The sequence below is a fragment of the Pristis pectinata genome, chromosome 3 (genome assembly GCF_009764475.1).
Source record: "Pristis pectinata isolate sPriPec2 chromosome 3, sPriPec2.1.pri, whole genome shotgun sequence".
In the NCBI taxonomy this organism is placed as follows: domain Eukaryota; kingdom Metazoa; phylum Chordata; class Chondrichthyes; order Rhinopristiformes; family Pristidae; genus Pristis; species Pristis pectinata.
This window is the reverse complement of record NC_067407.1, coordinates 18,445,708-18,470,770: the sequence shown is the minus strand read 5'-3', so window position 1 is coordinate 18,470,770 and position 25,063 is coordinate 18,445,708. Positions and strand designations below refer to the sequence as shown.

General features: G+C 37.4%; 1 protein-coding gene across 4 annotated transcripts in view; it reads right to left on the bottom strand.

Moving 5' to 3' along the window:
• Positions 1 to 429: 429 nt before the first annotated feature.
• The window catches only part of LOC127568229 (phospholipid phosphatase-related protein type 4-like), a 70,165-nt gene continuing 45,531 nt past the window's right edge, over positions 430 to 25,063 (bottom strand). For 3 of the 4 annotated variants that reach the window (XM_052011739.1, XM_052011737.1, XM_052011738.1), the window contains 4 exons: positions 20,439 to 20,634; positions 10,587 to 10,644; positions 6,844 to 7,017; positions 430 to 3,625 (listed from right to left, as the gene is read on the bottom strand). In XM_052011739.1, coding sequence (XP_051867699.1) covers positions 2,285 to 3,625; positions 6,844 to 7,017; positions 10,587 to 10,644; positions 20,439 to 20,634 — 1,769 coding nt within the window. In that variant the 3' untranslated portion in view covers positions 430 to 2,284. The remainder of the gene's footprint in view (positions 3,626 to 6,843; positions 7,018 to 10,586; positions 10,645 to 20,438; positions 20,635 to 25,063) is intronic. The other variant, XM_052011740.1, reaches the window with a different exon arrangement.

The following is a 25,063-nucleotide window of genomic DNA, read 5'->3' as shown; positions in this document are numbered from 1 at the left end:
TGGTCTAACCAGAGTTTTGAAAAGCTGCATCATTACTTCACGGCTCTTAAACTCAATCCCACGATTTATGAAAACTAACATCCCATAAGCTTTCTTAACTACCCTATCCACCTGTGTGATTTTGATTTTGATTTTGATTTTGATTTTGATATTCATGATGGGATAAATGCCTTCACCATGTTCTGTGAGCTTTAATGGTTTGAGCACTTCTGTTTTACTTTCTTCTAAGAAAATATGTGATAATATAAAGCATTACCATTTAAAATTTTTAAATATCAAAGCATTGTTTGGATTAATGCAGAGGTCAAGGAATATTTTGGTTGTCTTGCATTTTGATGGAATTGTTTTTACTCTGTGTCATTCAGTAGAAAAAATAAATTATATTTAAGTTTCTACTTTTGTCCTCCAATGAAAAAAAACTGCATCCACTTCAATTAAGAAACATTTATTTTGTAAATAAGCAACATACTTCTTGAAAGGTAAAGTGTGGCTGAAATCTCACACATGATAGTAGTGCCACTGATTTATTTTTACAGAAATCAGCCCCAACCTTGGTCAGTTTCCACAAGACTCTTGTATAGCACAACTTAGGAACTTGCACAAAGTTATGTTTTGTGTTCACTTACTGAGCAAGTGCCTGTTTTTAAAACACTTTATGAAAAAATAGTTAACAGAACATTTTAAACACATAGGCAACTATATACATCTGTGCATACCTTGGCTAAATGGTTTTTTTTAACATACAAACCACTTAAGTATAATTTTACTGGGCAAGTGAACAACCTTCAACAAGGTATCACAGTTTTTACCAACTAATAATTATATACAATGACAAAAAATAATATCACTTGTTAAATAATTCCATAATAAATATTTAATGTACTGGTTGCAATGAAAATAAAGTTTAATTTTTACAGGTGGTACTATAATAAAAAATACATGCAGTTGCTTGGATTTTTTCCCCATTGTCCAAAGCCACTCCTACAGTAACAGGAACAGTACACTTTCTCTAACCATTGTAAATAACAACTGTAATAAACATAATTATATCATAATGCAATAAGAAGAAAATTTTCACTTTATCCACTGGAATCATTCAAGCCATTGGCTCTTTGAAATATGATGATTCCTTAAGAAAAGTCATTATTCTAACAAAAGTTCAACAAAGATACTAAAGGACAATATTGATATCATAATATTTTAACTCTTGTTTGAAGGCTTCTGATTGTTGAGTTCCTATATATATATATATATATAAGCTGTATCCAAAACAACAAATACCTAGTAAAGGCTGCACATGTTTCTATCAATATGGATCTAGTAATAAATAACAAAACACTTTCCTGTAGCAAATCAGTAGGATTGTATAGGTTTATACACCACTTGGGGGAGGAAAAGTTAATCAAACATGGTTGTATTGGACATTTTCATTCATTAATTAATGTAAAAAGACCTTGGTACAAAGCCTGTACCATATAATTAAAGGCATATTTTATATATATTTTAATAGTTTTGAAGTACTAGCTATGTAAGCTTACAAAAAAAATGCAGTCTATAATTACTTAAAAAACATCTTCTTCAAAGGCATGTATCAATATGCTAAGGCTACAATAAGTATAAAAATCTATGATATAAATCACTGTCAGTAATCAATTACTGTCCATTTTACATTCTGAGAAAATCTATTATTTGTAATATATGTGGTGTATATTTGTGTGTATTTGAATACACTTTGTGTGCAATTTCCATAAAGGCTACATGGTTTTATCATCTAACTGATCCTTTTGAAGATACCTCTGGAATTAAAACTGTAACTCACTGTTGACCAAGTAATCATTGCAACCCCAATAACATTTTTACACATAAAAGGTGACAAAATTCATCTTAACTGTTAGATATGCAAGTACCATCTAGAGCAGTAGTCAGGAGAGAAATTCTAAATTGTCCATTACAGAATATGGCTGTACAGTAAAAGCTAACTGAAAGTATATCAATTGCTCAATATACGAATGATGTTCAATATAGGAAAAAATGCATTCACAGTTTATTGAAATAGCAACATAGCAAGTACTTTTTATCCACAAGGCTCAGGCTTTGTCAATGTGCTTTTGATTAGGATGTAAAAATATCTTATTCATGCAAACATGTTTAACTATTGGTAATGTTTTAATTAATTTTACAGCTGAATGGCACATTAAAATGGCTGAATTTATTACCAGAAAGTACAGATATTCTTCATCTCTTTTGAAAGGATTGTCTTTCAGCAGGCTTCCAGGGTAAGGATTCATTCCTTATAAGCTCTAGTGGGTGATGTTCCCTTGTAGAAGATGTTCCTTGTGCTTTCTGGGCTGTTTCCTCTTTCAGGTATTAAAATGATGTTAGCTTTCCGCCTGAGGGTTGAGTCCCGACTGGAGGACACTGAGTGCGTCTCAGAGGCAGCTTCACTTCCTTCCACTGGTGTTACCCTGATGGTGGTGATTCCATGGTGATGGTGCTCGCCAGTGTCTGGATTGGTTTTCTTCCTATCAGATGAGGCGTAGCTATCTTTTAGTGAATCACTGCTTTCAGAGTCCCTATTAAGATCATTTAACTCAAATGCTTGGCGGAGACTGCTCTTCTCACTGGACTTCCACTTCCATGATCCACTTTCCTCACTGCCCGATGGTACTTGCACCAAGGGTCTGTTGTTCTCTGGGTGAGCTTCCACCCTTACAATATTAGTAGGCTCATGGTCGGTTAGGGCTTTGTACCTTATAGATCCCGTGCAGCTTACCGTACTACCATCTGTACTTTTCGGACTGCTCTGTAACATTCCTTGCTGCTTGGACATAGCAATAACTTGCATAATTCTTGGCTGGGTGCTTGCCCTGCCAACTCCACTCTTCTCAGCTACTTTCAGCCACTTTGATCTAGCTGAACTGGCTTTTGGAGAAGTACTTATGTTCTCTTGCGTTTCTTCAGGTATGTGGACAAGTTGCGAAGAGCCAGGCCGTGACTGCATGCAGACTCGTGCTCCTGCACTAATGTTACTGGTGTTGTTACTCCCTGGAATGGTACCAGCTTGGATCTTCAAGTACTGATTGAGTTGGGATTGTTGGTCTCCATTGAGCCCTACTCCCGCTGGCTCTGAACTGGATCTCATCTCCATGCACTTTGGTGGCGAGTGACCAGTCTCTGTCTCCATCACTTGCAGGGACAGTTTCCGACTTTCATTCTTGGACTTCCACTGTGACAGGAGCTGTTTAGAACGGGCAGAGTCCATAGATGCATGAATTGATGCATTTCTTCTTGCAGCCTCGTCCATTGATGATGTATTGACACGAGGCAGTGTATTACTGAAGGTCACCATGTTCTCCTTTGCCATTGGACTGCGAGGAGTAATGATCTCAACATCTGCACTTGTTCTCTTCAGGTTGGTAAGGGAGCTAGACTCCCTGTGGTTTCGGTTCAGAATATTTTCAGAATGGTGTGTTGAAATTCCATCAATGCTGCTGGGAGTTTTTCCTTGGAGTTGTCTGCTGCTTTCCTGGCTGAGGTCTGTCAGTGATCTCAGAGGTTCTCTGTGATAGGTTTGGTGGGCTAAGCCATCATCGCTAGGCTGGAAATTGCTTACAGCATAAAGACCCTAGGTGTAAAACACAAAATACACATTAAAACATTGTCAAGGAATTCAAATCCAGTCAATAGTGTTAAATGTTCTACATAGAAGCAACTACACATCCTATCTTGCTTCTGAAATTCAGGCTCATTTAATTAATGAAGTCATATAATATAAGTAATATTATATTATTTTACTTGTGTGGCTTTACCATAGTAAAACATCCCTAGGAGCTTCAAAGGAAAAGGTAGGACAGTTAATGTAGATTTTAAAGAGTATCAAAATGGAAGAGAGTGGACAGGGAGAGAGATGTGGAGAATGAATTACAGATCCTTGGGCCAAGTTAACTGAAGCATAACCATATCTGGTGAATTCACAGTAATTGGTGATGTGAAAGAAGACTCAAATGGAAGCATAATTCTCTTAATGTTGGAGAGCTGGAAAAGATGACAACAAGAGGGAGGTGTGAGAATACAGAGGGAATTGTAAAAGGGGATAATTGTAAAATTGGCACATGAACAAACATGGGTCAGGGAGTCGGGGTGATGAGTGAATTAGTTCAAGTTAGAATATAGAGAGCAGAGAATTGGATGAATGTAAATCTACGGAGACTGTATGACTGAAAGTTAGTCAAGTGTGCAATAAGTGGTCAGCGTAACACTATTACAGCGCCAGCGACCCGGGTTCAATTTTGGCTGCTGTCTGTAAGGAGTTTGTACGTTCTCCCTGTGTCTGTGTGGGTTTCCTCCAGGTGCTCTGGTTTCCTCCCACATTCCAAAGACGTATGGGTTAGGAAGTTGTGGGCATGCTATGTTGGTGCCGGAAGCGTGGCGACACTTGTGGGTTGCCCCCAGAGCACTCTACACAAAAGATGCATTTCACTGTGTGTTTTGATGTACATGTGACTAATAAAGACTCTTATCTTATAAATAGTCAAGTCTCAAAGTAACAAAAGCACCAAATGTGACCATTGGCCCAATGTGCCTCTGTTGGACCACAGTGATAAAGTTCATACAGTAAATACTTCATTGTCTGAAAAATGCTTGGGTACAAGCTGAGATCATGAAAGGTAATTTTTAATTCTAAAGTACAATTCACTTGAGGTACCAAAAACATCTTTTCCCACACCCCAGTGAATTCTTGCTAATGAAGTAAACAGCTAATTTGACAGTTACACAGAATTTGCATCCACTATCCTTTCCTTGGGCAATTTCATTCCAGATGACATCAACTCACTGTGCAATTTTTCTTTTAACATATTGTAGCATTTTATTTGCACGTTATTGCTTAATTGTATCTTGTTTTCAATTTAAGTGCAATGTTCATCAAGTTGTTCCTTTTGGTAGGAAGAAAATCATTTTCATGCGTTCTGAAACTGGTGCCTGTCTGCCAATCCTGCCTCTCTCCTGCTCCCTCTGAGCCAGATGAACAGCAGATATACCAAAGATCCTGTTTTGTTCCATGTACCACGTGATGCCTGGAAAAGTAGGTCAAGCCCTAGGTTAAAAGGAATTGCTGAGCTGCTGTTTGCTCAACCAACCTTGTGTCCAATTGGAATATACATTAAAGCTTTATCTGGATTTGTATCATAAGCATTTTATGATGGTGATGTTCACAGGCTTAAGGAGATTTTCTCCATGCCTCACCAAGTATCATTCGGAGACATCAGAAACTATAGGAAGGCATGTCATTTTCATTTGAAGCGCTTGGAAAATCAATAAACAGTTTTAATCCTTGATTACTAAGCAGACATTGGTGAATATTCCAGGGCATGTGAGAACACATTGGTTTCAGTGAAGCCTTAATTTTCATTACTTTTCTTTGAATCTCATTCTAGTAAAATACACCAGTAAGCATGATGGATTTTATAGCAGCTTTTCGAACAATAATACTGCCTCAGAAAGGCAGATCTATCTCTCCAAAGTTGAGTGTGATGGAGCTGGATGAACTAGCCCATAAAATGTCAGCCAGGATATTATAACACACAGCAGACTGCCTGGCTGAAGTGTTAAATATCTTGCTAAAGCATTTATGAGTCACTCAATAAATTACAAATCCTTTAATAAGAAGTTTGTGTGCCAACAATTTGGAACAAAAACACCATGTATCAATCTCTATTTAACAAATAAAATGTTAGCTATAACTGTTAGAATTATGAATATTGTTATACAGGCCTTGCCAAGTGTGCTAATTCTCATTTTAAAGGCACATACATAGAAATTCAACCCTGATCATAATGTTCAATGTGCTCTCTAGAAAGAAACAATCTCAGAAATTCAGGACATCAGTTTCAATGGAGTAGAAGTTGAGAGGCAGACTGCAATGTGGAGTAAAAACAGAAAATACTGGAAAAACTCAGTAGGTCAGGCAGTATCGATGGAAAGAGAAACAGTCAATATTTCGGGTACGTGACCCTTTGCCAGAATGTCAAAACATCGACTGTTTTTCTTTCCACAGATACTGCCTGACCATCTAAGTTTATTTCAGATTTCTATCATTTGCAGTTTTTTCTTTGATTTTCAGACTACAACATGATGCTTCTGCTACATGGTGCACTTAGTTCTATTGACCAAGGCTAAATTTCCTGGGTATATAATTCAACTAATTTACCTAAATTTAGTATTAGACATAGACCTAATACCTTAACATTAATATTATAAGGTTTGAGCATAATATCATTAATAGATTATCAATTAGGTTATGCGATAATTGGTTGGATTTGGTTGATTTTTTATATTTTTCAGAATTTCAAATAGTTTTATTTTTAAATATTTAAATATTCATTCAAAGTTCTTTAGAGTTTTGATAATCACAGATGGCTGTTGCAGTGATGAAAATTTTCTCCCACCTATCCATGGACAGTACTTTTTGAGGACATTATGTTACAAGAGCTGAGTACCATCTAGAACAGGAACAGTTTCATGCAGCAAGTGGGCATTGGCAGATCCAGGTACACCCCTGTTTGGTGTGTATGTTGAGACAAGCAGATCTGTGTGATCAATGGCAGAACATTTTGTGTCAGTAATTATATATCTTTACACAACAACTTCATAATCGGTTCTGACAATGAGTTTGCAACCTGGATTGTTAATTCTATTTCTCTTACCGGAGGTGTTACCAGCATTGTCTGTTTTAATTTCAGCTTTTTCAGCCACATGAGTAGATTCTCAGCCTTCTGAGTAAAAAACTTGTTCAGAGTAATAGAAATTTCATCTTCATAACTTTCTGTAAGATGAGTCACTTACCAAATAGACAGCAATTCCTCCTCCGATCATGAATCCACAGTAAACATCTATTGGATGGTTCTTGTACTGGATAATACGTGTTAAACCAGAGATGACTGCACATATGATAAATGTGAAGACCAGGAGTGGCTTGAGGAGTTTGGAAGAATCAGTCAGTGTTGCATTAAAATACATCTAAATGATAAACAAGAAAACAGAAGGACTAATTCAACTATGAAAATAACTGAACAAACAATATTCTGTTCTCAACTAGAATTACTTATTCCCACATAATCGTAGCGGTTAGTGTAACGCTATTGCAGCGCCAGTGACCCGGGTTCAATTCCCAGCGCTGTCTGTAAGGAGTTTTTATGTTCTCCCTGTGTCTGTGTGCGTTTCCTCCAGGTTCTCCGGTTTCCTCCCACATCCCAAAGGCGTACAGGTTAGAAGTTGTGGGCATGGTATGTTGGTGCTGGAAGAGTGGCGACACTTGCGGGCTGCCCCCAGCACATTCTCAGTAATGCAAAAAGATGTATTTCTCTGTGTGTTTCAATGTACAGGTGACTAATAAATAAATATCTTATCTACAATTAGATATATAAATTATTAGCATTTATTTTAACAGCCAAACAGTCCCATTACACTGCATATAATACAAGAGGCACAAATTTACAGCACTGAAGGAATCCATGCAGCCAACTACAGCTGGTTTTGCTATTATGGGCTTTTATTGTCATGACCTTGCCTCATTTTAATGTTCATCATTTTCAAATATGTATCTGATGCCCTTTCAAATAGCTTCTGGCTCAATTGCCAACATTTGATGAAGTAAATTTGTTGCATGTGTTCCCTCATGTTGTAACATATGTTATCATTTTAATGATAATCCTAAATCTGCATCCATTTATTATCAATTCACAGCTAGACAGAACCAGTCTTGTATTATGTACCCTCTCAAAGCTTTACTTATTTTGATAATTTCATAAATAATTGAAGATGATATTATTAAGCTCATCAGTTCCATTCAAAATCTGCAGACTTTCACCATAGGTGACAGGAATAGCTTCTTCCTCTCCGCCACCAGATTTCTGAACGGTCCATGAACACTACCTCACTATTCCTCTTCTGCACCATTTATTTATTTTTGTAACTTATAGTAATTTTATGTCTTTATGTCTTGCATTGTACTGCTGCTGCAAAACAACAAATTTCACGACAAATGTCAGTGATAATAAACCTGATTCTGATTCTTTCCATAGCTCTATGCTCTTCTTATCATGGAAATTGCAGAATTCATCTGATCTAACTCTGGGCAATTAAACTTCTATATATTCAACTTTATTTTATTGTTTTTTTACTCAATGTTTCTTTGCAAAAACTTAGAATCAAATTTGATTCCTCTTTTGTCTTTGCAACTTACATATCCACAACCAAAATACATCTACACCCCTTCCTGTTCCTTCACTGTTGCTATTTAGCATTCATTTCTATTACTCAAACTATATTATTAATACATTAATGGCATCCATCTTCTGTACCTGTAAAACCAGGTAAATTGCGCATGAGCCTATGTCCAGGCATCTGGAAACTAGCCCAATAACTTAATCACAAAGTGACTGTAGCCATAAAGTTCATAAAATCTTATGTTAAACATGTGATTACTTGTCCAGTGACTTTTCTTTTCTAAGTGTCCATGGCAATTTTTTGATTGATACATGCTAATATTGTAAAAATACCCTACTATCCCAATTGTTCCACTGGGAAGTTTGGGACCTTTTGTTTTAGACTGGTTTCATCCCTGAAATTTCAGACAGAAACAAATGTTCATATATTTATGCACCCTAACTATAACTTCAGGGCTCAAGGCCATAGACCAATTGCACAGTTCTACAATGTTAAAAAAACTAATGTAAGTTGACATTGAATGATTAAATATACTTGGGCAAAATATACAAGGATCTTAAAATCAATGTTATGTTGCTTAAATACCGTAGCTTTCTTGCCTCTTGCCAGTTGTCGTTCAGAGCACAGTGTTGCTTAAATCTCATGAGCACAAATAGTATAATTAAAGAGCAGACAAGTTAAGAGGAGATTTAATAGAGGTGTTCCAAATTATTAAAGGTTCTGATAGAGTGAATAAGGATAAACTGTTTTCATTGGCAGCAGTCTTGGTTACCAAAGGGCAATTGGAAGTGAGGCGAGGATTTGTCTTAATGCATCATGATGGTATTCCACATTAATTTTCAGAAGGGAAATGGTTTAGCACCTGAACAGAAGATGTTGCAGAGTGATTGGTAAAGAGCAGAGGAGTGGGACTAACTAATTGTTCCATTTTTTGGAATGTTGCCATCACTGCAAGGACAGCATTTGTTGCCATCTCTAATTGCTCTTGAGAACCACCTGCTTGAACTACTCTAATCCTTCTGCTGAAGGTTTTCCCCTATTATTATTATTTAGGGAGTTCCAACAAAGATGAAGGAATGGCAATACATTTCCAAATGAAGACAGTATGCAACCTAGAGGGGAACATGAACATGCTGGCATTCCCATGTGCCTAATGCCCTTGCCTTTCTTGATGGTGGAAGTTGTGGGTTTGGGAGGTTCTATAGGATGAAGGTAGATGACACAAACTACGGTCATTAGCCCCTAGTGGTGGAGGGTGTAAGTGTTTAGAGTGCTGGGTGGGTTATCAGCCAACTAGGCTGCTTTGTCCCCAGCAGAGTTGATCTTTTTGAGTGTTGTGGGGAGTGTTGGCAAGTGTGGAGTTTTCCATCACAGTCCTGACTCATGCCTTATAGATGGTGGAAAGGAGGTAATTCACTTTCCACAAGATACCCAATCTCTGATCTGCTCTTCTGGCCACAGTATTTATGTGATTGGTCCAGCTGGGTGTTAGGTTAATGGTAATCCCAGGATATGAATGGAAGGTGGGGGGGGGGGGGGGGGGGGGGGTGGTGGGGTGGTGACTTGGAGTTGGTAATGACTTTGAATATCAAGGGAAGACATTTAGAATATCTTTGGTCAGAGCATGGCGTTTATTAGCCTCTGCCTGAATATTGTCAAGGTCTTGCTGCCATGATGAATCAAATTGCCTCTTTCTTATTGCATCATTCTATAATTCTATAATAGATATAAATATCATTCCATAATAAACAGCAGAAGTACTGATGTGGCGAATGAAGGGACGTGAGTTTCAACAATGTACGAAAAGGAATATACTTGCTAATGAGTAGTTCTTTCCCTTGGACTAGTGAGAACATTGTCAGCTGGTCTGGTAGATGCCAACTCTCTGTATTCTTTCAGGTTGGAGTTGGGCCAGTCTTGAGGGGGAAGAGATTGCAGTGCACAGAAGGTAGGTGTCTTTCAAGATAGTACTTTGTCAATGTGAACTGTTGGTTTCTATCATCTGCAGAGTTCAAGGAGAATTTTCATAGAGCATTTTTATTGGGCCTAATATTTTACTTAACCCTTCATAGGAGATTACAGAGCTATGGTGGGGAGTGAGTGTGATCAGTTGGGAGATGGATGAGGTGTTTCATCATGATGATTCCAACATCATATCATGTGACAGGGAGGTGAACTACTTATTCATTGCCTGCCCATCAATTTTGCATACTTGGATTGAAATCCTTTCAATTTACACAGCAATCTACAAATGAGGGTAACAACTAATTTTCACAAGCAGATTAAGATCTTATTCACAAATTATAATTAGCTCACATTTATTTTGTTGTGAATCATACCAGGCAGCACTGATTACTTACTGAAACATATACAGCTGCAAAGGCTGCAAGTGTGGCATGTTGTGATGGAAAGGACTTTCTGCAAAGAGAAAAGAAAACAACTTGGTTATACTGGTGATGTTTTACATGCTTACATATGAACATGCTTATGATTTAGCAACAGGAGTGGGTCACTCACCCCCTCAAGCCTGCTTTGCCATTTAATAAGATCATGGCTAATCTGATGTAAGTTTGACTTTGAATTTCTATCCATCACCATAACCTTCACCCTTGTGTTTATCAAGAACTTAACTACCTCTGCTTCAAAGACTCTGCTTTCAATGTCCATTGAGGAGGAGCGTTCAAATGACTTGCAGTTCTTTGAGAGAAAAACTTTGCCTCATCTCTATGTTAAATGAGCGACTATTCAACAGTGAATAGTGATTAAACAGTGACCCCCAGTTCTAGGTTTTCCCACAAGAGACATCCTCTCCACATTCACCTTGTCAAGACCCATCAGGATCTTATATGTTTCAGCTGAGTCTCCTCTCCCTCTTCTAAACTCCAACAGGCACAAACAAAACTTGTCCAAACCTTCCTCATAAAGTAACCCACCCACTCAGTCTCATAAAATCCTTCTGAATTGCTTCCAATGCATTAATGTCCTCCTGAATCATGAAACCAATACTGTACACAGTACTCTACATGCGATCTCATTTATGCCCAGTGTTATTGAATCAGATTCTCCCTACTTCTATAATCAATTTCCTGAGCAATAAACAACAACATTCTGATAATTTACCTAATTACACGCTGTATCTGTAAACTAGCCTTTTGAGAATCATACATTAAAACATGCAGCTTCCTCTGCTTTTCACAGCATTGTAATCTCTCACCATTTAGATAATATGCTTGTTTTTTTTTAATTTTTCTGCCAAATGGACAATTTCACATTCTACTCCATTTGCCAGATCTCTGCTGACTCAGTTAACCTCTCTATATCCCTTTGTCACTTATGTCTTCTTTACACCTTACTTTCCCGTTGATCTTTGTGTCACCAGGCTAATTCTCTTCAGTGCCTTCATTCAAGTCACTTGTATGAATTATAAAAAGTTGAGGACCCTGCACAGATCCCTGTGACATATCAGTTGTTGCATCTTGACAACCAGAAAAAGAGCAATTTATACCTACTCTCCATTTCCTGAGACCTGTCAGCCTCAACAATTAATTAGTACCACTTCCCTTGTGGTTACAGATTTCCTGAGTTCCTCCCCACTCCATTGGTTCCATTTCCCAATTAACAACTATTTCTAGATTACTAGCATCATCTGTACAGTAGTAAGAATGATACAATATACTTGTTTAATTCACCTGCCATTTCCTTGTTTTCCATTAACTTCCTCAGACTCATTTTCCATAGGATCAACACTCGCTTTGGTTTTTCTTTGATATACCAACAGAAACTCTTTCTATCTATTACTAAGATTTCTTTTAAAAAGCATTTAAACAAGTACTTGAATCACCAAGGCATAAAAGGATATGGACCTAATATGGATAAATGGAATTAGTGCAGATAGGTACAATGGGTGACATGGACATGGTGGGCCAAAGGGCCTGTTTCTGTGCTGTGTGTTTCTATGACTTTATGGTAGAATAGTTTCAATCCAAAAGCTAAAGTGATTCAAACAATTTATTCTTCCTTTATAGGTTCATTTTGTAGCTATCCTACATTTGCCCAATGTGGTCCCAACATTTCACTAAGGTGTAGGCTAAGGAAAGACAATTACTTAATCTTTGTATAGAATGCCAGTTAAAAACTTAATAAAGTTTTTTTTTTACAGCGTTTACCTTATATTAATTTGATGTATTGGCATATATACATTTTATAATAGGTATCTGTATACATTTTTTGTAATATTTACTAGCATTTCTTCTAACTAAAAAGGCATACATTATTTTCTGCAGACAAAAGTTTATATTTCTAAAGAACATATGAAATAAATGAAGTAATGTTTTTGTTAGATATAAATTACTGATCTATGGATGACAATAATCCTATCATTTGTTGCAACAATTAATTATTTTTTTGGAAAATGAGAAATATAATATGACTTACAAAACATGCTGTTAATATTTTCCTATTACAGGTAGATTTTATTGATCATTACTTGAAAGACAACACATATTTCTCATAACGTTAAATCTTTTTTAGCAATTAATGTGACATTGAATAAATCTCTACCAGGAAACAAAATAATGATTTAAGGTTAAGACATTTTCAATCACACTTTTATTGTTGAATTCATTGGCTTCCTTCTTCTTACAGCAATGTAAATACTAAAGCCTGGCTTTTAATTTCATTTTAGATAATATCTGGTTCCATGATCTACTGATTTTCTGTATATTTCAGCAGTTATTTCTATTAGACACAAACATGTTAGCATTATTGAACCTTCTACCTGCCTATACTAAATATTGAATTTTGAACAATTGCCAATATTTTTCAACTGCAATATTCTAAAAGGTCAATGCTAAAAGGTATCATAATCCTACACTGCAATGAAATGTCACACAGCAAAATCCAGTTGAAAGAATATGTGGACATAATAATTGTAAAAATAATATCACTTTAAAAGGAAACTGTTATTCATGCCACTCAAACTAATCTGTAAATCTTTCCTTTAATGACATAAGCAAGAAAGAACATTTTGCCAACCTATCAAGAGAACCTGACATTTGAATATTCTTTCAATATGTTAATCTAATCAAACCATAGAATACTAAAGTGTGCAGAGTTCTGTTCCCATTTCATTCAGAGGCAGAGTGATTACTTTGGGGATGCTGTGGCTGTCATCTGTTCCTTTACAGACTCCAAAGTCCTCAGATGTTGAATCAATGAAAAACTGTTCTTGTCTTAAAATGCCTAAGTTCTTATTTAGCAAGCCAGTCTTGTTTAAGTTCAAATATTCTGCATTAACCAAGGAAAGAGATACCAATCATGAGGAATCATCCATTTTTCCCTTACTGGAGATTTTCAACAATGCACAACGATGATCACATATTTTTCCTTACAGCACAGAAGGAGGCCATTTGGCTATTTGAGTCTATGCCAGCTCTCACAAAAATCCCATCAATCCCATTCCTCCACTTATTTCCCTGTAACCTATTCTCTCTCACATGCTTAGTAACACCCTCTGATTATCCTGCCACCCACCTATAGTAACAATAAATACTTCCAGTACCAATTTGCAGTAGTCAATAAACTCTCTACCACTGATATACTGTCCTTGCAATGTATACCATCTACAAAATGGTAACAATCCACAAGAGCTTGTCAAGGCCACTGCAACCCAAAAATTTAGGAACACTGCAATGCAACTCCCTCTGTTAATCACATAAATATATATCTTTGTTCCATCAACATTACTGTGCCTAAATCCTGGAATTCCTTGGCCAGTAGTTGTGTGGGAGGGCCAACACCAGAAGGAGTGCATCAGTACAAGGTAGCAACTCACCGGCTCTTTCTTGTAAATTGTTAAATTGGTAATGGTCAAGAAAGCTCACTAGCACCTCTACTTCTTCAGGAGGCTAAAGAAATTTGGCATGCCCCCGTTGACCCTCACCAATTTTTACTGATGCACAATAGAAAGCATCCTATCCAGATGCATCACAGCTTGATATAGTAACTGCCCTGCCCGAGACTGTAAGAAACAGCAGAGAGTTGTGGACGCAGCTCAGCACATCACAAAAACCAGCCTCCCTTCCATGGACTCTCTCTACACTTCCCGCTGCCTCAGTAAAGCAGCCAACATGATGAAAGACCCCTCCCACCCCGGACATTCTCTCTTCTCCCCCCTCCCATCAGGCAGAAGATAACAAAAGCCTGAAAGTATGTATCACCAGGGTCAAGGACTGTTTTTATCACACTGTTATAAGACTATTGAACAGACTTCTTGTACGATATGATGGACTCTTGATCTCACAATCTACCTCATCATGGCCTTGCATCAGATTGTCTGCCTGCACTGCACTTTCTCTGTAACTGTAACACTTTATTCTGCATTATGTTATTAATTTTACCTTGTACTACCTCAATGCACTGATGTGATGAAATAATTTGTATGGATGACATGCAAAACAAAGTTTATCCCTGTACCTCAGTACATGCGACAATAATAAACCAATTTACCAACTTACCAATATAGCATCTCTGATCATGCTTCCAGCTCTGCACAGACTATGTGTTTGATCTCATGACCATTCAGTAAGAGTATAAATACTGAGCCAATGGTAGCGAAATTGCCATTGGAGGAATGGGGATATAACATCCTGTAGCTATTAACAATTTAACAATTTATCTGAATGATTTGGCCACAGGACCAAATTTAATATTTTCAATTTTGCTGATTGCACAAATCTATGCCTCTATGACTCTAGGTAGAATTGTGAATAGAGTGGAGGATGCAAAGAACTTGCAGGGAATATAGACAAGTTGAGTGAGTGGGCAAGAACATGCCAAATGCAATATAATATGGAAAAATGTGATTTTATCCACTTTGGTGAAGAGAACACATTTTTTTTAAATGGGCCATGTTGATGTTCAAAAATACCTGGGTGTTCTTGTATACAAGTCACTGACAGCTGACATGCAGGTGTAACAAGTGATTAGGATGGCAAGTGATATGTAAGCTTTTATTACATGAAAATTTGAATACAGGAATAAAGATATCTTACTACAATTATGAAAAGGTCATGTTGAAACTGCACTTGGAATATTGTAAACAGTTTTGATTCCCTTACCTAAGCAAAAAGGATATACATGTCACAGAGGCAGTGAGGAAAGATTTACCAGACTGATTCTGGCATGGTGAGTTTGCCATATGAGGATAGATTGAGTAGACCAAGTCCATATTCTCTAGAACTTAGAGGAATGAGAGGACATCTCATTGAAACCACTGAAATTCATACAGGGCTCGACAAAATCCTGTTTCGATGGCTACAGAATCTAAAACCAATGGTCACAGTCTCAGAATAAGTGGTACACCATTTAGGACTGAGATGAAGAGAATTTGCTTCACTCAAAGAGTGGTGAATCTTTGGCATTCTCTACCAGGGTGCTGGTAAGGACCAGCCATTGAGTTCATTCAAATCAGATATTGTTAGATTTCTAGATATTAAGGGATTCAAGAGATATAGGGATAGTGCAGGAAAAATGAAACTGGAGAGCTCAATATCAATAGTCAATCATTTGGCAGGTTAAATAAATTTAAAAAATTCTGAAATAATTGAGTCATAGGAACATGACAACATAAGAAATAGGAGAATGAATAGTCTCTTTGGTCCTGCTAGCCTCTTTGCCATCAATTATGGTTGATCTTCTACCAGTTTCATTTTCTAACACTCTCAGTGATAGTAATGATCACAGCAGCGTTAATTAAATGTATTTTCAGCTGCCATTGAATTAGAGTGAACAATGTTATTACAAATATTGGTGAGATGAGGGGGATTGTTGCAGTTTTATATAAATTATACGAAAAGGCCAATTTATCTCTTGTGACAACAGCCAGCAGCTAGATCAGAGACAAATCTTTATTATGTGGAGAGGGAAATACATTTTTGGTCACTAGCACTGTGTGCATGAGACCGTCTGGCATAGCTTGCATTTATTTCCACCCTTTCCTGATTGGACACAAGTACGACTTTCAGCCAAACCACGTAACAATTACCAATTACCAATATAGTCCCAGTGACCAAAGACAAATTTCTCCCTCAGAGAATTTAAAGCGAATTGTGGGAGGAAGGTCATTGACCTAGCCTATTGTTTTATGGCCCCATTTCTGACCATTTCTACAAAATATTTCTTAAAATATTTCTGTATCGGTGAATAATCTGTGCTTGTTAGGAAGAGTCATGATCTCTTTGCCACCTCCCATCCTTCCTTTTTCAAAATTCTCTGCTCGTCTGAATCTCTGCCATTCAAATCTAACTTACAAGTCTTGTGCCAAGCTTATAATTGTGCTTAGTAACAAAACAAATTCCACCAGCCGAGCTTGTGTTAGTTGCTCCAACTAAGCTTGGGTTAATGAGTTGCCCTGGCCAAACCTTGGTTAATGTTTTGCTCTGGCCAAGCTTTCCTTAATGAATTTTTAGAAGTTATTCTATGTTCTCCTCTCTCCAGAGCCTCATTCCCAATATTCTTTGTGTCAAACTGGCCTATTCTGTCTCTTCCAATTTATACAACTTATATCTGTCCCGTAACTGCCAATGCCCTTTTCTGTTACATTGCTTACACTCTTGCCTTATTAACCTTTGCATTTAATTGTTATTTAAAATCTGTCTTTTACCAGATTTTCATGTGCCCTATCTAATCTGTCTTATTTTGCTAAGTGACTGTTTCTATCATGTCTTGGGATAATTGCAGTATTAAAGGTGCAATAAAGGTGTATGTTATTATCGAAAAAGCATGATGGAAAACAGGACTGTGTCTATTTTGAAACAATCATTCCTCAGATAGGAACAAAGTGAGCAGCTCCCTCCAGACAGCAACAACCATGTCCTATTGCTAATTACAGAGCACCTCCCAATGTACCAGCATGACATTCCATTTCTTAGATTAGCATGCCAATCTGCTCTCTTCCCCTTCACAGTACTCACAGGCAGAATCTGTGTCTATTTTTTAAGAAGTACAAAAATAAATGCAGAGAGTGAAAAGAATTAAAATATGACCAATGAAGGGTGATTCTTGGTGTTGTTCATGTTTAATGGAAACAAAATGCAGTTGCTTTTTAGATTTTAATTATGACTAGACAGATCGGATCAGATTTGTTCAATGTCAAACCAAGATTCTCACAGGTTCTGTCACTCTCCAACTATAATGTTCTCCCCACACTGCTCAAAAACCATTGACATCTGGTCATGCCAAGTCTCTGTAATTGTTGGGATTTTACAACAAGCTCTATGACATCAAATGCCAAGGGTTGCTGAGCCAGAACAGTGTGCATTCTGTGAACCAGGAATTGTTCCACCACTGGTTCAGTGGCACCTGGTATATCTGAGCAAGTTGAGAGGTACCAGCCTCCAGACGGCTGAGGGAGGGCCAACTTTTTGTCTTAACTCTCTCTAACCTGGAGATATTGGAACCCACTGTTGCACTTACAAATGGCTCATCAGCTGAGATGAGTGAACTCACCATTAGATGGTGATAGAATCAGGTATTAAACTCCTTTGGATAACTTGGTTACCATTGAATAAACTCACATGATTATTGATACCACTGGTCTTTAACATTTAAGGACAAACATGTGCAGTAGGACGAGTAAATAACATCTGATCAGAGTAAGTTTCTACCATCCTGTGGAGCAAGAATCTATCCACTGTCTCTACCTCATGGTGGAAATAATGTTCTTCCCAGTGTCCTCACTTTGGAACATTATAGGGGACAATAAGTAGCATAATTTGCACAGTGAACATCAATAAGGGTTGAATTAAGAATGTTGGTTGTAGAATTGGCCAGCAATAATGGACAGTCAAATACCACTGTTGACTAACAATTTGCTGGAAGAACTCAGCAGGTCAAGCAGCAACTGTGGGGGAGGGGAAGGAATTGTTGATGTTTCAGGTCGAAACCCTGCATCAGGACTTCAGCAAAGCAGAAGCCCTGCCCTGCAGGAGGAAGGATTCAAGGGAGTACATTCCAACTCCACACTTGGCATCCTGAATACAGCAGGCAGTCAATCAGAAACAAAACTTTATCAGTATTAATAACTATAATTTCATCCAGTCATAATCTAGCCACCCCAATAATTTACAGAAATAATACTAATGATAGTTGGTCACTGTCTAAAAGAATTGATTGAAACAATTACTCAGACATTTCATATTTAGAAATGAATGAATGTTGCTGCAGTGAAATCATAATTTTCTTCAGTAGTTGTGGTGCATGTAATTGTTAACATTACTCAGTTTCAGACTTAATGGCAACAGATGAACACTAAGTCAAACTTTTTCTTCTTTTCAGTTTTGATAATTAAAATTTGAACTGCAATTAAATAGTTGGCAGGAAGATTTTTTCTTAAGTTCGTGACTGCATTGCTATCACTAATTATGACTAATGTTGCAAGTGTAAAAGGAAATTTGCCAGTGACAGTTAGAGTCATTGCTAAATTCTTACTGCCTGTGGCAAGGAAAAATCAAGCTCTATTGAAATGATTTCAAGCTATTGTTAAATAAGTTTATCATTTCTTGTTTGCCTTGAACATATGCATGAATCTAGTCCACCTATGGTCATCACCTCCGCACATTCCAATCTATTAAGTCAGTGAAAATGATTGTGTAGAGGAAGGTACACTTAATATTGTGCACTCCTCAATCATTAGTGAATAAGAACAAAGTTCTGCACCACTTTTTTTGATCTTTGGTGTCAGGAACTGGTAACAGTTTTTCTACAGGTATCTTCTTCATAATGCCAGCTAGCTTATGTTAGTGGAATCACCTGGGACACATCTTAATAAAATCAGATGTGGTTGTTCCTAATACTACAATTTAACCTTATGCACAATGGTTTTCAACATGTTGTATAAAACATTCTCCCTGGAGAATTGTTCACTTTGTACACTTGGTGGAAGGGCAATCTATCCCTTTAGCTCAGTGAGGATCACAACTTGCATTTGAACTTTCCGTGATAAATACTTGACGTATAATAAAGATTTTTCAAGACTAACTTGACAATTACATTGATTTTCCTTTCTCAAGACAAGAGAGATGAATAAAAATGAATATCTGGATGTCTAACATTTACAGTTTTTCTGGAAATCCACCCTTACTACCACTGCTGCAGGTTTCATTGCAGTCCAGAGCAAAGAAAATCTTCTGATTGTTTTATAAGACAATAAGACCATAAGATATAGAAGCAGGATTAAGCCTTTCGGCCCATCAAGTCTGCTCCGCCATTCGAACATGGCTGATTTATTTTTCCCTCTCAATCCCATTCTCCTGCCTTCTCCCCGTAACCTTTGATACCCTTACTAATCAAGAACATATTAACCACTTCTTTAAATATACCCAATGACTTGGCCTCCACAGCCGTCTGTGGCAATGAATTCCACAGATTCACTGCCCTCTGTCTGTAGAAATTCCTTCTCATCTCTGTTCCAAAGGGATGTCCTTCTATTCTGAAGCTGTGCCCTCTTGTCCTGGACTCTCCCACGACTGAAACATCTTCTCTACATCCATTCTATCCAGGTCTTTCAATATTCGGTAGGTTTCAATGAGATCCTCCCTCATCCTTCTAAACTCCAGCGAATATAGGCCCAGAGCCATCAAATGCTCCTCATATGTTAAACCCTTTCTTTCCCAGGATCATTCTTGTAAAGCTCCTCTGGGCCCTCTCCAATGCCAGCACATCCTTCCTTAGATATGGGGTCCAAAGCTGCTCACAATACTTCAAATGTGGTCTGACTAATGCCTTATAAAGCCTCAGCATTATATCCTTGCTTTAATATTCTAGTCCTCTCGAAATGACTGCTAAGATTGCATTTGCCTTCCTTACCACCGACTTTATGGACAACAGGTCCCCAAAACTAAAAATACATCTGATGTGAATTTATCTAATTGAGTTAGAACTATTGAAACAGAACATTGGAGAATTTCTCATTACACTTGAGCTGCTCTCCTGAGAGAAGGTTGAGGCTATTTTTCATTATAGAAAGCTCAGCAATGAGCTTATCTGAGTGTGCTTTAATATTTTAATAAGTAGAAAGTGAAAGATGCCTTATTCTTGTGCATCATTTTTTGAAATGATGCAAACCAGTGATGCCTTAATTAAACATATTCCCAAATCAAGTACAGAGAAAATAAGCAGCTTCTTGATAGATAAAATAAAATGTAAAGTCTAACCTGCCAGCGTTAATGATAGAAGGATCAGATCCTGTGCAGATATCCTCCACAACATATGGATTTTCTTCACAGGAGGTATTTAGCGATGTATAATTAGGCTTACACACTGTAAGAAAATATGGGGCATGGTACCCAGTTGACAGCTGAATAATATCAGTGACGAGAGCAGTGGCACAAAGGCCAAACACATGAACTCCTAGAACACTCAAGAGAAATCAAAAATAATTAGCATGAGCATTTTTATCTCCAGTTGCTAATTCAAAATCATATGGTACACGAGTCTTTATTCCAAATAGCAGTGAATTAATGCCAAAAATATCAAAGCTACAGAAATACCATTAACGAACATTATTAGCCCAATCAATAAACCAGAGAGAATTTGAGTTGATAATAAATGGTGCAAAGTAGAATATATATTTCCACTTGTATAATTTTACTGAAACATTTTTGTGTTGAACTAAATAAAGTTTCCTTTAAGATTCTTCTCATTAAAAGTAATAATTGGAATTGTGACATTCCATATAAACTCAGCTAAAGAGTTTAAATTATATCATACACAAAGAAGACAAAGATTTACTTTTACTTATTATCCACATTTATATTTTTTACTGAATTAAAGCAAAAAGTAATGTTTTCCCTAAGAAACACAACTAAAGAACTGAAACAATTTTACTTTTATTTATTTACATCTAATCTATATATGTCATTTTGGCACACAAATTTTCCCCACTAAGCACTGATTCAAAGAAGTCTATGGGACAAAGCACGATACTTTGAGCCAACCATCTCTCTGCAAAGCAAAATATGCTTAGTAAAATGGAAATAGGACTTTAAACATCATATATGTATGACAAATAACTTTTCATTGAAAGAAACTGCAAAAAGCAAAACTAAATTGGATTTGAGCCCAAATGAATAGTGTAAATTATTTGCATTAATTAATCTTTAACATTGTGATAATCACAAGAAGAATATAACCAATGCCCTTACATTTTCCTGTTTAAAATGTTGTAAATGATTTACACAGTTCAGATGGTGTTTATAATCATGTACATTGAACTGAGAAAAATTTCAAAGAACAATCAGCAAAAGTTGTGATCTCCGTAAATCCTGGTGTTGTCACACTCAATCCAGGTGCTGGACATATTATAATGCTTTAGTGCAGCAGATTTAAACAACATGTATTTTCATTGCATGAAAAGTTTTACTTACAAGAAGTGCTTTTAGAATATTTGAATTGCGCTCTAAAATCTACGTTTGTTAAAGGAAATGTTTCCAAATATGAAATACCAACTGCTCCACCAAAATAGATTTTAAAGTATTTTCTGTAACGCTATAATAATTAAAATTGTTATACCTAGTCCTGAAGAATGCTTCCTAAATTCTCAATTAGGGGTAGAAATTTGTCCTCAGTCATTTGCATTAAATGGAAATATAGCTGTGCTATGTGATTTAGTCTGCTTCCAAAATTTGGTTCTATTGACTTTAATGAAACTGGACACATGTTGGCCATAGAACCCGTTGAGCCTGCTCCACTATTCTTATGATCATGGCCGATTCTTTGCCTCAAGGCCACTTTGTTTTCCGAACACCTTAGCGTCCATCAGATTAATAGATCCCATCTTTGCATATATTCGGTAACTGGGCATTCACAGCTCTCTGTAGAGAATTCCTAAGATTTGCAATGTTGTATCTTTTAAGTCTCAATGATATTACCTCTTATTTTTCTAAACTCCAGTGAGTAGAGATTCTCCCTCGACCTCTCTTTGTGGACAATCCCTACAGCCTTGGAAGCAATCTACTGAATTCATGATGCACTGTCTTCAAGACAAACATATTCATTTTTAGGTATGGAGATGGAATTTGTACCCAAAATTCCAAAGCTCTGTTCACTCTTAGTAAAAACTGTTTTTAGTTCAACTTACATGAACAAATATATATATTTGCTTTCCTAATTCCTTGCTATATCTGTACATTTACTTTCTGCATTTCATGAGCCAGCGTGCTGGTATCATTGTATATACCAACAGTAATAGTTTTTCACTGTTAAAAAACAAACTATTCTGTGTTGTTTTATATAAAAGTGAACAATCTCTCACTTCCCTATAATATATGCCAGCTCCCAACTTGACCAATTGTTTGACCTGTCCAAGTGACCTCTACCTCATCCCTCCCTTTCCCACCCAGCTTTATATCATCATCAAATCTGGAAGCATTAGACTCTATCGTTTCATCTAAGTCATTAATCTGAATCGTGAGTAACTGAGGATCTAGGGCTGGTACCTGTAACACTCCAGCTGTAACAGTGTGCCAGGCTGAACCCATTTATTTCTACTCCCTGTTTTTCCACCTTTAACTAATCCCCTATCCAAGCTAACATTCCAGGTTGTATGATGGGCTACCAGTAGCCATGGCAGTAATTGCCAGCACTTACTGGCATTTTGTGTCAGGAAGCTGGTGGCTCTGTGGGAGTGTGCATCTCCCCAAACTAGTGAAATTCTGATATTGCTGGACAATAATGCTGCTGGTTCTTCATTCTGGGGCTCAGTATCCAAGTGGGATCTTGCATCAGTTGATGGCCTCTGCCACTGGCAACCCACAACTGGGGCGTAGATAGTGTGAGATCTCTGGATCAGTGAAAGCCCAGGAAGGGATGAAGTCTCTCAGTTTAAAAGCATCCCATCTGGATGCATCATGGATTGGTACGGGAACTGCTCTGCCCAGAACTGCAAAGAAACTGTAGAGAGTTGTGGACACAGCCCAACACATCACAGATACCAGCCTCCCCCACAGATACCAGACTCTGTCTATACCTCTCACTGCCTTGGTGAAGCAGCCAGGATAATCAAAGACCCCACCCATCCAGGTCATTCTCTCTTCTCTCCTCTCCCATCAGGCAGAAGATACAGGAGCCTGAGGGCACATACCACCAGGCTCAAGGACAGCTTCTATCCCACTGTGATAAGACTATTGAATGGTTCCCTTATATAATGAGATGGACTCTTGACCTCACAATCTACCTTGTTTGACCTTGCACCTTATTGTCTACCTGCAATGCATTTCCCTGTAACTGTGACACTTTACTCTGTACTCTGTTATTGTTTTTACCTGTACTACCTCAATGCCCTCTGTACTAATTCAATGTATCTGCGCTGTGTAATGAATTGATCTGTACGAATGGTATACAAGATAAGTTTTTCACTATACTTGGGACAAGTGACAATAATAAACCAATACCAATACAAAGAAGGTAATCAGCAATTAAACCCACCAAAGAGATGTGTCCTAAAAGGTAATGGACTCCCTGGATCACCTAATCTTAGAGCCAAAATTCATATTCATTCCCTAGATAATGCTAAATTAGCTGATATAAACTAAGATTAAGGCACTATAACAAGGTCTTTTTTTTTATTAGCCACAACACTCCCACACTTCAAAGAGAAAAGTAATTAGGCAGCTTTTATTTTTTTCCCCTGGCCCCTATAGTATAACCCCTGCTGGGTAGGATAGGATAGGATAGGATAGGATAGGATAGGATAGGATAGGATAGGATAGGATAGGATAGGATAGGATGGAGCTCAGGCCATCTCCAAATTCTGTTCGCTCTCGTACATGAAGAATTTTGAATCTACTGAGGTGCTGGAGGGCTGATGAACATTGGATACATGCCTCAGTGACATGTTCGGGAGGGGAAAAGAATCAAGAGAAAGGAAAATCTCAGAAACACTTAATATCTGATCGCGTGAACTGATTAAAACTGAAAATCAGAGAAGGCTGAAAAGCAAAATTGTTTCCAATGTTTCCATAAATTGATCACGCTTAAAAAGGTTGCTGTTGCTGGGATAGTGTTTTAGCTTGATGACAATTCCAGTGAAGGAGAGTAATGGGTGCTAATTGCCTTAATAGAAGAACCATGGTGACTCCTGCTTTTTTTTGCACTTTTAAAGTGCCATGCATTTACTGTTATGCTAATTTAAACATTATATCTGTCAATGTAAGAGCGCGCACACACACACACGCACACACACACACGCACACACACACACACACACACACACACACACACACACACACACACACACACACACACACACACACACACACACACACACCTTACATGGACTTGATCAGCATATGCGATAACTGGTTACATTGATTACATGGTCTTCAGTGTATTCAAGATACTTGATGCGGTTTTGGCAAGGCAGTGAAAGGTGATGGAAATGATAACGGATTACTGGTGTTTCAGGAGATCTGGCCCAATATACTAACCCCTGTCCAAGGAGCCCTCCTAAAATTTTGGCAATACTGCACATTTAACCCCAGTGACTGAGGACAAATTTCCCATTAGTGTTTCCAATATTGTCTTATAACACTGATATAAACACGTGCCCATTGATAAATTATAATAAACATTCATTTTAAAATTGATTTATTTTTGTTGTAAAATATATAACTTAGAGGTTTTACATGTTGCTATTTTGACAGAACTGGGGCATTATTATGCATCTTTCAGATTTAAATGTATAGCAGTCTGCCCAGCAAGATTTTAACTTGGAACAGTTTTCACAGTCCACAAGAATTCACAAGCCTGTGCTTAGGCAGCAAGGAAATCTGCCAAGAGG